Raw genomic sequence first — 16200 nt, forward strand, 5'->3', positions numbered from 1 at the left:
GGGAGAGGAAGGTGTAGCCAGCCTGGTCATCTGGGCTCAGCCCTCAGAGCTTCCTGGCTGCAGGTAGGAAATGTTCCAAAGGAGGCATCAGCTATAATAGGGCTTCACAGGCATGGCTGAAAATAGCTCGCAAAACTGACAGGCAGAATCAGCAGGGGAATGAACATGAGGAGGGTCAAAGGCGCAGAGCCAAAGGAGAATTCACAGGTCTGGGGGGAAGCCACATACCCTGAATGTAACTGAATGCACCATCAAGCCAGACCCTAAATCCCAAGTGCTTGCGGTGCAGTCTCAGGGCCCAGTCCCTCTGCCTGGCCAAGCTCTGCTCAGTACAGCACCTGGGGTGGGGAGGAAGGAGCAAGGCAAAGGTTTGTGGTTTCCGCTTTGCAGTTCCTCAGCTCTGGGGCTGGCCAGGGATCGCTCTACATTACACTTGGCTCCCCATGGCCCCAGCAGGCCATTTTGGTAGTCAGGAAGAGCTGGAGCACAGAGGCCCTCTAGCCATGTCCCCTTTTGCTCAGTGAGAGATGAGGTTGAGGTGGGAAGATAAACTCAGAGACACTTTACCAGCTGACAACTGTTTTTGCCTTTGTCTTCTGTCCTGGAAAGAGGGGAGCGCGGAATTGCATTTCCAGGGCTCATTCCAGTCCAGCCTACAAGGGCCATGGTGATCGGTGGGATGTGGTCACCTGAGCAGTAGGAAGCAGACAGAGATAACCACACTCAGTTCATGGGACCGTCAGCCGCTGTTATGTCCAAAGAGCCTTTTGCCTGCTCCCGACATGGACTGCACTGGAGCCAGCGACCAGGAGAAGAGAGCGCCGCATCCCAGTGTTAAGGCCTACAGGGGGATTTTCAAAAGGGCTTAGCACTGGCCAAACTCTGCTCCCACTGAAATCAGTGTGTCATGACCCACGGGTCTCAAACGTGGGCCCACAAGGTTCATGGAAGCAGCCACGCTCCAGCTCTCCACCCAGCAGCCAGCTGGCAGCAGGTTACCTGAGACCCAGGAACCTCAGCCCCAGTGTAAGGCTCCGCTCCTGAAGTCCAAATGGCAGAGTCCCAGGGCAACTGATTGGCCCGTTGGCCCTACTGAAGCCAGCAGCAGGAACAGGAAGCTGTCTGAACAACTGGGCTCTACCCTGTCTGGGCTCCCCTGGCTTGATCTCCTGGCATCTGACTCACGGTTCCCGACATCCAGTTTGTCTCCTGCCTCTGATCCCCTGGTATCTTGTCCCAGCCTGACTCTGGTTCCCAGCTTGTGGTTTGCGTCTGACCTCCTGGTATTCTGACTCCTGTCTCGTGGCCGTGGACTTTGGCTCTATTAGGTCTGGCCGCCCACAACCCAGCTGTGACATAGTGGGAGTTTTACCATTGACTCCAGCAGGGGCAGTGTTCTGCCAGTGCTGAGCACCCAGCCTATGGATGAGGGGCTGTGCAGCCCTAACTCCTGTTGGCTTCAGCAGGTTCTCGGAACCTCCCAGGATGCGTCCCACGGGTTCGAATGAAAGGATTGCCCCCTTTTTTTATAAGTGGGTCTAAGGCCCTTTGCTGGGTTGTACGTTTTGGTGACAAAATCCCCAAATTATGGAAAAATAAAAGACAGTTTTGATCTGCTCTGACTGCCTATGTAATAACAATAGTAAGGAATCCCTGTGCAGCACCGTTCATCCCAGGATCTCAACTCTGACCCCATATTACAGATGGGGACTCAGACAGACAGGGAGAGTAAGGCCAAGTTTTGTCAAAAGCAAGGACAGATCTTGGGCATCTAGTCGGAGACACCTTGGCAGGGCCGGCTCTAGGCACCAGCAAAACAAGCTGGTGCTTGGGGCGGCACATTTTTAGGGGCGGCATGGCCGGCACCAGAATGCCGCCCCTAAAAATGTGCCCCGGCCGCCCTAGCTCACCTCCACTGCCGCTCGCGCGCTGCTACTCGCCCTCCCTCCCAGGCTTGAGAGCCTGGGAGGGAGGGGGAGAAGCGGCGCCCGCGCCGCGGCCACTCGGAGTCTCCCCCTCCCTCCCAGGCTCTCAAACCTGGGAGGGAGGGGGAGATCCCGAGCGGCCGCTGCTCCCCCTCCCTCCCAGGCTTGAGAGCCTGGGGGGAGGAGGCAGGGCTGGGGATTTGGGGAAGGGGCGGAGTTGAGGCGGGGCCGGGGGTGGGGGTAATTAAAAAACGGGGGGGGAAGGGGCGGCCAAAATCCTAGAGCCGGCCCTGCACCTTGGGCTTGATATTCAGAAGTACAGGGCCCTCACAATCCACACAAATACAGTTTGGGCTATGGGCCAACATTCTCTTGACAATTAGGCCTAAGTTGGGCACAGCAAATCAGAGGCCACTTTTGACTTGCCTTTAGGCCTATGGTGAATCAGTGCCAGAACTGGGGACAGGACTCAGGGGCCATGACTCCAAGGCTCTGATTCACCATTACCCTGCACCGTATGCAGTTACTTCCACCACTGCAAAGGGAATGCAGACACCCCAGCGTAATGTCGTAGTGTTTTATCCCCACTCTGCGCCGGTGTCAATGAATATTGGGCAACAGTGAATTGGGCCTCTTGTCCTCTGCTCTAGCCATGGAGAAATATTCTCTCCTCTCACTGCTAGGGCTGGGTGAAAGTTCAGAGGGCTGGTCCAGTCAAGTAGCCAGACATTTGCATGTTTTTCTTTGTATCTGGACTGGTTTAGTTTGCAGATCAGGCTGGAAATCTTGCAAGCAAAATGTATGGTGAGGCTGCCTGCACTTACGGATATGTTCCAGTCTGCCTGAAACACCCAGAGTAGCTCGCTCTTCCTGCTGAAACAAGGAAGTGCCTGTAGGCCAGGGGGTGGGTGAAATGTTTCAACTGAACTCTTCTGAATCTCTGAGAAAAAGGTCTGGGTTGGATCCTCCTTTTATTTATCCGAACGAGTTCATCATCATCCAGCCCTGAGCAATCTGCTTCTCAAGCTCTACTTGTCCCTGTACCCATCAATAATCATGCCTCTGCCTCTCCAGGAGACTCGATGAATCAGGCTGGTTTCCGTTCACCCTCTTATTCAAAAATCTTTTAACAGGCTAATCCTGTGTCCGGTGAAATCAATAGCACAGCTCCCGGTTGACTCGAATGGTGTTTCAGGCCCTAGCTCGGTTTTGAGCCACACGATTTTATGTCCCTGGATTTTTGCTCTGAGTTTATCCAAACTAAACGCTGTGAAGCCAAACCATAAAACAACGATTCATTGATTTAAGGCCAGAAGGAACCACTACATCATCTAGTCTGACCCCCTGAATAACCCAGGCTGTAGAATTTCACCCAGGAAAGTCTCATACGCTACCAACTATGCAGACCCACGAGAATTATGGTCCACGCTGCAGCTGATGGTTGCTGGGGGCCAAAGATCTGCTGTGTCACCAGCTGTCATATGAGTGTTGTCATAAAACCAGGCAATTCACTCTCAGAAAACGAAAGAAGGCATTTTGAGCTTCAATAAACATTTTGTTGGGCCTCAAAAAGTTTTGCATGGCTGGTTTTATTTCTCTGTTCAAAATAAAGTTAAGTCTGAACCAAATCCCCAGACCAGAGCTCCCCGGAACTTTGGGGAAGTTTGGGTCACGTACTGAACTTAGGCTATGTCTACACTGCAATTGGAGGTGTGATTGCAGCATATGTAGTTATCCCTGGGCTAGCTTTAATCTAACTAGCACAGCTAAAAATAGCAATGGAGACACAGCAGCATCGGCTTCAGTCTGGGCTAGCAATGTGAGTACACACCTAGGGGACTGGGTGGTCTTGTACAGATTAAAGCTAGTGTGGGTATGCCACCCGACCTGCAATCACCCCTTCAGTGTAGACATAACCTGCGTGGCTCAGACCCCTCTCTAACTTAAATCATAGTTTGGGGCTTCATTGTGAAAAGGACATGCTTATTGAGACATGCTTGTCCTATATGCTTTCTCTGGACAAGATTCTGATACTCGTGTGGAGTGGCACCATACTCCACAAGTCATCCCATTGGTCAACCTCCTAGAGCTACTTCAGGACTGTTCAGCAGCCCACAATCCTCCATAGTGCCAATTGCTAAAGTCATGACTCCATCCCTGGCCCAGCGCAGCCTCTGTGGTCCGCTGGGATCACTTGTGGAGTAGGCCCCATCAGTGTGAGCAAGGGGATCAGAATCTGGCCCAATTTATTTGTATGTCTAGAGCTTCGTCTCTTGATTCCCATCCATCAGTTTGTTTTATTTTTGTCTATTGCTTTTTATTTACTTTATCCTGCTTGTCTTTTTCAGTACATTTTAAATACTGAACTGCTCTTTTCAACCTGTCTTTAACAAGAAGAATGGAGGATTCCCTGTAGTGCTGGTTAAGGGTTTGCTGCTGCCTTCCACAGAAATTGCAGATGTTCAGCTGCTTTCAGAATCAGGCTGATTGTGTGTGAAATTAAATGGCCACAAGAGAGCGGCAGAGGACAAGGAATGGGAGAACGGCTGGCTCTACTTATTGACCAGGCTGAAAATGGATACGATACCTTTAAGGAGACATTTTTCTGAGCAGTACTATTTCGGTTCACTTCCCCTTGAAGAGGCTTCTTGTATAATGAGACTCTTAAGCGTGTAATGATTAATTTCAGCCAGATCTCTGGTTGCTAACACTCAGTCCTGGGCAGCCAGGCTTTGTGTATTCAATGCATGACATTGAGCCAAACATCCAAAACAAACTCGGAAGGAGGGAGGCATCTCATGGAAAAGCGTATTTCCAGCCAAAACCAGATCCCAGATCTGTACTGCCCCAAACTTGGAGAGGTTTGAGATCCTGATCTGCCTTTGTGATTGGAGCCCATCTCTTTGGACAAATCCTTATAAATATTATTATAGATCTAATGATTTAGATTATACAATGGCAAATGTTTGGCAAGGCAGAATTCCGACTTGGGGTTGGACTCCTATGTAACAGATGAGTGGAAAGAGAATAGAGGGCTCCTCCTCCTCTGAGTTCACTGGTGGACAATCTTTCATAAGCATAAAAGAAACTGAAAGTTCACGTCTTTTCTCTCTCCTGGGGGCCATGGCAGCTGCTGCTAATCCTGTCAAAAATCTCCAGGACGAAGCGACTTGTTCTCTTTGCCTGGAGTATTTTAAAGACCCAATAATAATCACAAAATGTGCCCACAGCTTCTGCCGAGCCTGTATCACCCAGCACTGCAAAGATCCCGGAACCGACGTCCGTTGTCCTCATTGTAGGAAGAGCTTTCAGCAGGAAAACTTAATCTCAAACAGGCAGCTGGCCAACATGGTGGAAATAGTCCAGTGCCTGAACAGAACTGCCGAAAAACAGGGAGAGGAGAGCAAGGTAGAGAAACACCAGGAAGTAAGTATTGAAACTCTTTTGTGAAGATGATCAAGAAGCCAGTGAATCCTGGGCTCGGAATTCTCAAGCTGGGCTTCCCCCAGACAGGAGAGCATGGGAGAACAGGGTATTTATTGTGTGCTGCATATTTAAAGACATAATAATAATTAATTAATAATACCTAGCACTTGTAAGAGCTATAGGGCCTGACGTCAGTTGGGAGATGAGGGTGCTCAGTAAGTACCTTGCAGGACTGGGCCATAATTCAGGATATATTCCCCTGGGGTTGTGAGAAGAGAGTTTGACTGTGTCTTTGCCAACAGGTTAATATTGCTCTCACAACATTCATTTTGCATTTTCTGACTGCTTTGTGTTCGCTTTCCGGCATCACCATGACAATAACGTTAGTGGGCAGATGTAAGGGAAACAGGAAGGCAGGTTACTTTTCCTAAAGCAGCATTTATTTCTGGTAATGACTAATGGCCGGAGGGCCTGATCCAAAGCCCATTGAAGTCATTGGAAAGACAACGGGGCTGCCCAGGTGTAATTGAGGTGCCAAGGTATAACCTCCTTAATAATAATACTTGACTGACTGGCACCTAGATATCCCAATGATGGGCACACCAGGGCAGAAAGCCAAAGCCCCGCTGCCCCGAACCCCACCACGCAGAGCTGAAGCCTGAGTAGCTTAGTTCTGGGGGACCCCCTGTGGTGTGGAGCCCCAGGGCAATTGCCCTGCTTGCTACCCCTAATGCCAGCCCTGGGTTTTATGTGCAGAAAAACAGTTGTGCCACAGGTGGGCTATGGAGTTATTATAGCATGTTCGGGGGCCTCAAAGACAAAGGTTGGGAACCCCTCCTGTAGATAATCAAAACCACTCCACGTATTCAGTGGGCGGAAGGAGTTAATGTTGCCGTGACATCTGCATTTCCTGCCCTTCTTGTCTTTCAATTTTCAGCCTTAAAGTTTTTTAATGTCATTTATTTATTTGCACTTTATTTCTTTTCAAAACTAAATAATTACTGATCTGTGTCACAGTTGCCCCTAGAGGCCTGAGCCAGGATCAGAGACCCTTGCACTAGGCTGTGTATAGACACCCACAGTGCCCCTCCCCAAACAGCAAACAGTCCAACTAAAATAGCAAAGACAAAAATACCTTAATCCCTCCAGGACCAGTATACTGATTAAAAACTCGGTGTAGCGCAGGTAGGTTTGTCCAGCATGATTAATAATGGGTATATTGTATTTTTGGATCGACTTTTGTTGTAATCCTCCCTGCAGTTGCTCTTTCATTTCTTAATTTAAAAAAATATTATTTACTTTGTGGGACCAAATAACGGCAGGTGAAATTTAGGGGCTCTAGACGCTAAGTAACTAATCTGTGGCTGCAGTGCCTTCATGGTGTGAATTGCACCCACATTACAATTCTGCAGCTCTGACAAGAGAGGCTCAGTTAGGTTGGGCTGAAAACCAGGCAGTTGGAGTGATGGGGAAGGTAGAAGTAGATTTCCTGGGCTTGCCTCTCACAAATACATTAGTGGTGCAGGGTGGCTTTCACAAGGCCAAACCTCAGCCATCTGGGAAAGTCTCTCCAGGCAGGCCAGGCTATTTTGGGGCACCACTGGCTTCCCTTTTGGGGGGAAGAGGTGTATTTAATCATTGTCCTTTGCCCAGTCTGTGTTTGTTGCCCAGTCTAGTAGTGTTGTTGTTTCTCTTTTGCTCCCAAGGCCATGTGGATCCAATGCTAGTGTAGCGAGTGATTTTGGACAGGGCGCTTTAGCAAATAATTCAGCCCTGTGGAGATGTGTGTGTGTGGGGGGGGGTAAATGAGACTCCTCTACCTTTGGTATGGTGCTTGCAGCCCCTGGGGCAAGGTATCCTCCAAGCTGGGGCCCCACGGTGTGAGGGAATCCCCAGGGAGAGAAGGGGAGGCCCCTTCAGGGGGTTGGGAGGGAACTCCCTGGAGTTGGGAGGGAACTTTGCAGCCCCTGAGGTAGATCCCACGCCTGGCGGGGTGGATGGGTCTGCAGTTCCTAATGCAGAGCCCCCTCCCCTGCCTAGGCGGGGCCCAGGGGAAGAAGGATGGAGCAGGTGTAGTGTATGAAACTGCTCCGCGTAGGAATGTGCTACTGGTAGCAGTTACTGATACGTTCAATTGTAAGAAACTGCTATTGTATAAAACTGCTACCAGCAGAATTTTATGGCTAATAAGGGCAGGGTGAAGGGCAGTGGCTTCAGCAGATGTTACTGAGCATGTTCAGTTCATGTGACCATACAAAAAAGCCACTTTGATAAAATAAAAAAGCCTCTCGCCCCCCCCCCAACCAACTATTTTGACAAACACCGGTGTCTCAATCCCACTGGGGTAACTGCTACCCCCTCTGCCCCTGCCTGTGCTGGGTTTTGCCCTCTGACACTCTCTGCCAGCGCCTCACTCCTGGGCTTAACTCCACCTCCTCTTTCCCCCATCCCTGATTTTGCCATCTAGCCCTTCTCCTAATCCTGCCTCCAGCTGCTTGACCCCCCCTGACCAGTCAATTTCCGCCCCCTGCTTAGACCCTGGCCACCCCCCTGCATGTGCTGCCTCCACCTGGCTTCTTCCTCCCGGGCTTTGCTGTCTCTCTTTCATTCTGATCTGTCTCCGATCTCTGGCCCTCCCCCACCGCCTTCTTCTATTGCCTGTCACCCGCCGCCCCCAACCCCTTCTTCCCAGGGTTCCTCCTTTTCCAGCCAGCAGCACCTGCCCTCTCACCCAGCTATGTCTGCGCCCTGCCTTGTCCTCCCCCAGCTCATTTCCTGTCGCCATTGTGACAGTCCAGTGGCGCCAGGGAGCTGTCTAGTTGAGTGTCCTCATCAGCCAGTTCCTGCTGGCCACTAATTCCACCGTCTCTCCCAGCCCTCTCCTGTAGATCCTGGAGAGAAGCAGGGATCGTCAGGAGCCCTATGGCTGTGGTTCTCAACCTTTCCAGACTACTGTCCCCCTTTCAGGAGTCTGATTGGTCTTGTGTACCCCAAGTTTCACCTCACATTAAAACGACTTGCTTACAAAATCAGACATAAAAGTACAACTGTGTCACAGAGCACTATTACTGACAAATTGCTTCCTTTCTCATTTTTTACCATATCATTATAAAATAAATCAATTGGAATATAAATATTGTACTTACATTTCAGTGTATACAGAGCAGTATAAACAAGTCATTGTCAGTATGAAATTGTAGTTTGTACTGATTTTGCTAGTGCTTTTTATGTAGCCTAGCATAAAACTAGGCAAATATTTAAATGAGGTGATGGACCCCCGGAAGATCTCTGCGTACCACCAGGGGTATGCATACTCCTGCTTGAGTATGGGACCCGCCACAGGTGGGGGCCTGAGGAGAAAAGGAGCAGCTACCCAGCACTACTCTGAGTTCTGCTGGAGAGGGTTGGTTAGAAAGACTGTACTGCTGGGCCGTCTACTCTTGCTGTGTCATGTAGTACCTTGTGTCAAAGGCTGCAGGGAGGTCCCGCCATATGAGCATGGAGATCTTATCTGACTTCACTGGGACTGCTCACAGGCTCAGATTTAAGTACATGTTTTTCTGGCTAGGGGCCAGAGTGCTCAATCTAAGCCCTAGATTAGTATTGTTAACGTCTGACGGTTATTTGGTGGCCTGCATGGAATTTACTGGTTTCAGTTACTTTCCCAGTAGACAAATGACCACATTACAAAACCATTCCCACAACTGGAACCTTGTTGGCTGGCTCGTCAAAGAAGCTCGGTATGGATGGATGTTTGGGGTGTATTTACAGCAACGGAAATCCGGTGTCTCGTTCACACAGGTGACGCTCCATGAGGATAAGAGCAGTGAAAGATACAGTTATTATTAGCTATTATGAATATTTATTATTTGCATTGTGGTAGCTTCTAGGAAGCCCGCATCAGAGATCGGGGCCCTGTTGCATTAGGCACCCTACACACAATACAATGAAAAGACAGTCCCTACAATCTCTGGCCCTGATCCAACAAGGCAGTTCAACCTATCACAAATTTTAAGTATGTGAGTAGTTCCATCAACTTCAATGGGATTAGCATCATGCTTAAAGCTAATCACATGCCGCTTAAATTGTTTGCTGGACCTGGGGCTAAGTAAGGCAGTGTTAACAAGGCACAGGTATTTTTCCCATCATGGCCTCTAATCCTATCACATTTTTTACCCGGGTTCTATAAATAAACATTCATATGTTTCACTTTAAAGGCGAAATTGGAAATAAGTGAGGTCTCCAAGCAAATTGAAATGGCCCAAGATGCCAGCAGCAGCAGCAAGCAGGCCAACACTGAAATGAATGTACGTATACACATGATCAACCCCTCTTAATTTATGCGTTTACCCATCACTGAGAAATGCATGACCACCTTTATTTAGGACCACATGGAGCAAGGGGTCTGCCCAGGATCATCCACCTGTGAGTCCCCCTTTTACTCCCGCACCCCTGGTGGTTTTCTCTGAGGAGTGCTGGATATGGCATCAACTGTTATAATTGTGCTCTGGAGCTGGTCAGAGTGGTTGCGCCAAACTTATGGACACCATTTGCCTCTTTTGCCTCCCTCGGAGGAGTTGCATGTGATACGTCTGTGCCTCTTGCAGCCCTGAGCACAAGGGACTGAGCTAGAATCTCAGTCTCTGTGTTCGGACAATGGCTGAGGACTGCTGTCCTTGCAGTAGCCCAACCCTGTATTCCTAGCGCAACCCAAAACCTCCATTGCAGCCAATTCAGGATGGTGCCAAGTACGTGTATTTATTAAGAGCACTGTCTTCCTCTGAATAAAAATAATCATGCTGAAATGAAGTGGTCACTTGCCAGAGCGGGTTAGATCAGGCTTTAGATGCCGATGTTCCTCACCTCCTTGTTGCTAACAGAACTCACTCCCCATCTGCTGCCTTTCAGGAATACGTGTCTCAGATCAAAGGCTTGATTACTGAAGACTTCTGTGCCATGAAACAGTACCTTGAAATACAAGAGAGAGCCACACTGATGGTCATTGAACAAGAGCAACAAGTGTCTCACCAGAAAATAGAAGAAATGATCAGCCAGCTCGCCGCGAAAGTGAACACGCTCACAGAAATCAAAACCCAGCTGGAAAACGGGCTGCAAAATAACGCAATGGAGCAGCTGAGTGTAAGTAGAAATCTATGGGCCAATGAGCGTGTACTGAGCACGTGCAACTTTCACTATCTGCACTAGTACTCTTCTTCAGATTTCCCAATGCTGCACTCTCACTGGTATAGAACAACCAGGGTAGTAACAGTGGGAGCAGTAGTGTAGATCGGATGCTGCCATTATAACCACAATGCCATTTAGACCTGCTCTGAGCAGGGTTAGACAACACAGGAATTACAGCGCCGGCAGCTGGTCTACACTAGGGCTCCCACCGCTGCTGCTACTGGTGGAGTGGCACCTGGGAGAGCTTACAGGTGAGGAATTTGAAAAAAAAAAAATTAGCGTTGACACAGCTTCTGGGTGCAGATTCAGAACCAAAGGTGTTTTTTATTTTTATTTATTTTTTTTTTGCAGAGGGAGGCAAGCTTGTTTGTATGGTGGCTTAATGCACGAGTCTTTCATTTCTTGGCCAACAGAGTCACGGACAATAAGAAGGAGTTTTTTAAGTATATTAGGATCAAAAAGAATCCTAATGATGGTATTGATCCATTACTAGATGGAAATTGTAGAATTATTAATAATGCAGAAAAGGCAGAAGTGTTCAATAAATATTTCTGTTCTGTATTTGGGAAAAAGAAAGATGATGAAATCATGTCATATGATAACCCTCTTTCCATTCCACTAGTATCTCAGGAGGATCTTAAACAACAGCTGCTAAAGTTAGATATTTTTAAATCAGCAGGTCTAGATAACTTGCATTGAAGAGTTCTAAAAGAACAGGCTGAGGAGCTCACAGTCTTGGAACACTGGGGGGAGCGGGTTCCAAAAAACTGGAAGAAAGCTAATGTGTCAATCTTTTATAGGGGTAAATAGGATGACCTGGGGAATTATAGGCCTGTTGGTGTGATGTTGATCTGGGGCAAGATGGAGAGGGCGATATGGGACTCAATTAATAAAGAATTAGTGGAGGGTAATTAATTAATGTAAATCAGCATGGGTTTATAGAAGACAGATCCTTTCAAACTAACTTGACATCTTTTTTTTATGAGATTACAAGTTTGGTTGATACAAATAATAGTACTAATGTAATAGACTTAGACTTCTGTAAGGCATTTTACCTGGGCCCGCACAACATTTTGTTTACAAAACTAGAATGATATAAAATTAACATGGCACACATTAAATGGATTAAAAACTGTCTAACTGGTAGGTTTCAAAAATGTAATAATCACTGAAAGGGTGTGTTTCTAGTGGGGTTCTGCAGGGATCATTTCTTGGCCTTATGCTATTTAACGGGCTAATGTAATTCTTGGATGCATAAACAGGGGAATCTCGAGTAGGAGTAGAGAAGTTATATTACTTCTGTATTTGACACTGGTGCGACTGCTGCTGGAATACTGTGTCCAGTTCTGGTGTCCACAATTCAAGAAGGATGTTGAAAAATTGGAAAGGGTTCAGAGAAGAGCCACGAGGTTGATTAAAGTATTAGAACACGAGCCTTATAATGAAAGGCTCAAGCAGCTCAGTCTATTTAGCTTAACAAAGAGAAGGTTAAGCGGTGACTTGATTACAGTTTATAAATACCTACGTGGGGAACAGATATTTGCTAATGGGCTCTTCAATCTAGCAGAGAAAGGTATAACAAGATCTAATGGCTGGAAGTTGAAGCTAGATAAATTCAGACTGGAAATAAGGATGATTAACCATTGAAACAATACCAAGAGTTGCGGTGAATTCTCTATCACTGGCAATTTTTACATTTTTAAAGTTTGGAATATTTTTCTAAAAGATATGCTCTACTCGTTTTTTTCAGGGAAGTTCTATGGCATGTGTTATACAGGAGGTCTTACTAGAGGATCACAGTGGTCTCATCTGGCCTTGGACTCTATTAATCTAAGACTGATTCGTTTTTAAAAACTCTAATTTCTCCCCCCAGATCTCTAGAATCTGAGAAGAAAGTCTAGAGAGAAAGAAATCATATCTGTGGGGGTTGGGTGGTTGTTTATTTAAACAAACTATGATCTGACTACAGAGACAAGTACCTGTATGAGTTCTGTTGGGGAAAATATGTTGTTTTCATTTTTGATCAAGAACATATCTTTCAATATTTTCAGCAGGGTTTCAGGTTCTTCTCCTCTGATCACAATATTATAAAGAAAACTCTCCCTGTAAAGTATAAGATTTTCTGGAGAGCTTACTGGTGCTTTCCTCTCCTGGATTTATGAAGTCACCAGAAATTCTTGATGGAATTATTGCCATTTGTTTAGCTCGAGCTACCCTTGCATTCATCTTTTCTGTCGTTGTTAGGATACATCATCCAAAAGAGAAATGTACATAGGCTCTCCGATAATAATGAATAAAATTATGCTTGATGCGAAGAAGATTAGTGTTGTCACAAGTGCTGTAGAAGAGCTCAAGAAACAATTGGAAATGTTAATAATGAAGAAATATCCTGCCCAGCTGCCACAAGGTAAATTTACTTTATTTGTGTTTTCTTTTGTTGTGAAACCTCTTGGCTTGTTACAGGACTTGATCCTGCAAGGTGCTGCTGAGCAACTCCTGGAGACTGCGCACTGTCACCTCCCTTTGAAGTCAACACCTTGTTCGGCACCTTGTTTGCAGGGTTGTACTTGTATTACTTAGAGGGATACGGCTAGGAAATTTGGGCTCAAAATGTAAGATTTGTTTTTAAAAAGTATTGCTGAGTATAATAGAAATAGAGAGGTGTTTGTAGCATTTTTTTAAAACTCTGGGTTTTTTGTTTTTGTTGGTTTTTTTTTTTTTTTTTTTTGAGGGGGAGGGAGTGTTCCAAATTCCCTTGCAGTTTTGAAGACCAAAATAATAATGTGCTATTCCATGGACCATGGGAACCAGAAAGTGAAACGGACTAGAAGCAATTTGGAAACAGATCGGTTATGTTTCATTCTCTGTTTACTCTTTAGATATCAATATAAACAATTTTCCTAAAAGAAATGCTGACCAGAAGTAGAGTCTTTACTGAGAATGGGCCAAAGTCCCAAGTTCTTGCTCACAGAGAGTTGTGCTTTAGCAAGGACTTTGGGATTTGGCTCAATATTTGCTCGTGTCTCAGGTACAGTTCTTATGCTTAAGAAGGGGGCCTGTCCACTCAGCAGATGATTAGGAGAACTTCAACCTAAGGACCACAGGCCTATAGTAGAAATTATTACTTATAAAGCACAATGTGCTAGTTGTTGTACAAACAGAAATAAAGACAAGGTCCCTGCCCTAAAAACTTTTCAAATTCAATAAGAAACTGAACAAGAGTCTCATTTCCCCATTAATGAGAAAACACCAGAATAATGTAACCAAGAGGGGGTTACCTGTGAGCAGATCCTCCCTAGTGAATGTTTCCAATGAGTAGTCTTTCTATTTTTTCTTCTTCTCCTCTCAAGTATAGTCCTTATACTGTGGGGATTGGGGTACCAATTCTGCAAATACTTATTCACACGCTTAATTTTAAGCATGCATATAGGTGTTTGCAGCAGGCAGCAATAGAAGTACAAAGTATTAACTTAAAGGCAAAGTTGTTTCCAAAACACTTGTGCCAAAAAAACTTTCACCAGAACTGTGCCGACTAATGTTGAGAGTGACTCAGACATATCAAGAGAGTTCCAAGTGGCAGTCTTGCAAATATGTGGTACAGTGTTACTGCAAATCCTAGAGACAGTTCCATGAGTGGAAGTATTGAATGTTTTAGAAATACTCTTGCAATTACACACGTGATGAGCACAGTATAAGAACCTCTATAGAACAGATAGTTAATTTGTGATTACTTGTACAATATCATGCCTAACTGGTCTGTTACACATCTAATTGGTCATATATAGGTACAGTGACTGCAGCTGCATGCAAAATGTTTTGATAATTGTGGATGTAAAGTATATATACTAACTGCACAAATATCTTTGCATGAGTAATTGCATACACATTCATCTAGAAATTTAGGTCAGAGAGCATTATAAAAATGCCAGCTATTATTTTTTTCCTATTTGACATGTACTGTAGCTATTAGCCATTGCAACTGTATTTTGGTTCATAGATCTGTTGTTTGCCTTTTATTCAAAGAAACTCCTAACAGAAAGATTTTTTCCCCCTCCACATTTATCAGAACCTGTAGGTTTACTTCAGGAGAGGAGTGTCTGTTCCACATCTGTGGTGTCTGCATCTGACAATCCAGAACCAGTTGTTTCAAGTCAGTTTTCTCAGTGTAAGTATGTAAACCAATGTGACAACTGGATAGCAACATTAAAATGAAGGATTTTAGAATGTTCACCAACAGGACCAGATACTCAGCTGCTCTGATCTGGTGTAGCTTCATTGACATAAGAGGAGCAATGCGCATTTACACCAGCTAAGGATCTGGCTGTTTACTTTTCAATACATTATTTATTTTAAAGGAAGAAATTTTCACAACATAATACAAAGTACTGAAGCTGTAGCTTAACCACTATTCAAACTTATCAGTCTAAAAACCATACAGTAACTGATTCTGATGGGTGTGGTAAGTATTCCATTTATATTGCTAATGGGATCATTGTGTTGTAAGACTGTGATTGGGGACAGAGTCCAAGTGGTAGGTACCCTCAGCTTCTACTGAAGTCTGTGAGCCAAATCCGGAGTCCTTAGTGAGTTTTTACTCAGTACTGGCAGCCAGTCAGTGGAGTTTGCTTGAGTAAGGACTGGGCCCTGGATTTGGCCCCGGGAGTTCAGTGGAAATTAATGGTTCTCAGCAATTTGCCGGATCAGGCAATTTATGAATTTTATTTTGTTAAGCGTCAGTGTCTGATCACTACTAGAAAGCTGGCATTTGGATTACCCTAATGGGGTACACATCCAGGAGTATGCAGAGGGCACTTCAACTTTCGGCTGTGTTTCACCTTTGTTGAAAATGTTTCATTGCCCAGTCTCCCTGGTGCCTTCAGGTTAGGAAATTTTCTGTTATCTACTTTAGGGGCAGTGAACGTGACCTTTGATCTCCAAAGAATCCATCGTAACCTGGAGATCACATCTGAGAATAAGAAAGTGATTGTATCCCGTTTTCCACCTCCGTATGAACCAACTCCCAAGAGATTCTGCATCAGCCAAGTGATGTGTTCCCAAAGTTTCTCTGAAGGACGCCATTACTGGGAAGTAAGTACCAAGGACAGCGGCGGATGGGCTGTTGGAGTTGCTGATGGAAATATTGGTAGAAAAGATCAACTGGGGAGAACTGAACTATCCTGGTGTGTGGAATGGACTGGTAAGAATAAACAGTTGTCAGCATGGCACAGGAACCAGGAAACCCGATTAAGTGAAGACAGACCCCTGAAGGTTGGCGTTTTCCTTGATCTTGCAAACAAGCACCTGTCATTTTATTCTCTCACTGATAAAGAAACACTCTTGCATAGATTTGAAATCAATATCCGACATCCTGTTTACCCTGCTTTCTGGCTGTATGGTTTGGATGAAGAAGGATCCTTAACTATAAATCATATCAGCAGGGACTAGTCTGCAGTTCTTATGGAAACTGAAGATTTAAGCTGTGAATTGCAGGGTTGCAAGAATAGAGCTCTTATAGAGTTTTATGTTTTGGATGTGAGGCTTTTATATCATGATGCAGGGCCACCATCTCTCGCATGGTGGGAAATTAACAGCTGATATGTTTTCTTCCTCTGCTTTTCTCTATTTTTCCCCTCCTTGTTACAAATCCTGCCTGATCCGCCCTGTC

The 16200-nt window shown here is 45.7% G+C and overlaps 1 protein-coding gene across 1 annotated transcript; it reads left to right on the forward strand.

Moving 5' to 3' along the window:
- Window positions 1–4937: 4937 nt before the first annotated feature.
- RNF135 (ring finger protein 135) lies at window positions 4938–15980 on the forward strand. Its single transcript, XM_065415613.1, has 6 exons — window positions 4938–5351; window positions 9569–9658; window positions 10260–10490; window positions 12780–12942; window positions 14602–14700; window positions 15445–15980. The coding sequence occupies exons 1-6, from the start codon at window positions 4938–4940 to the stop codon at window positions 15978–15980; spliced, it is 1533 nt and encodes a 510-aa protein (XP_065271685.1).
- Window positions 15981–16200: the final 220 nt, after the last annotated feature.

The sequence above is a fragment of the Emys orbicularis genome, chromosome 13 (assembly GCF_028017835.1).
Source record: "Emys orbicularis isolate rEmyOrb1 chromosome 13, rEmyOrb1.hap1, whole genome shotgun sequence".
Lineage (NCBI taxonomy): Eukaryota > Metazoa > Chordata > Testudines > Emydidae > Emys > Emys orbicularis.

Excerpts from the sequence above, each read along its gene's own strand:
- RNF135 (XM_065415613.1), top strand. The coding sequence starts at position 4,938 with ATGAGTGGAAAGAGAATAGAGGGCTCCTCCTCCTCTGAGTTCACTGGT. Across the intron at positions 9,659-10,259 it reads AGGCCAACACTGAAATGAAT|GAATACGTGTCTCAGATCAA; the intron begins GTACGTATACAC and ends GCTGCCTTTCAG. Across the intron at positions 12,943-14,601 it reads TCCTGCCCAGCTGCCACAAG|AACCTGTAGGTTTACTTCAG; the intron begins GTAAATTTACTT and ends CACATTTATCAG.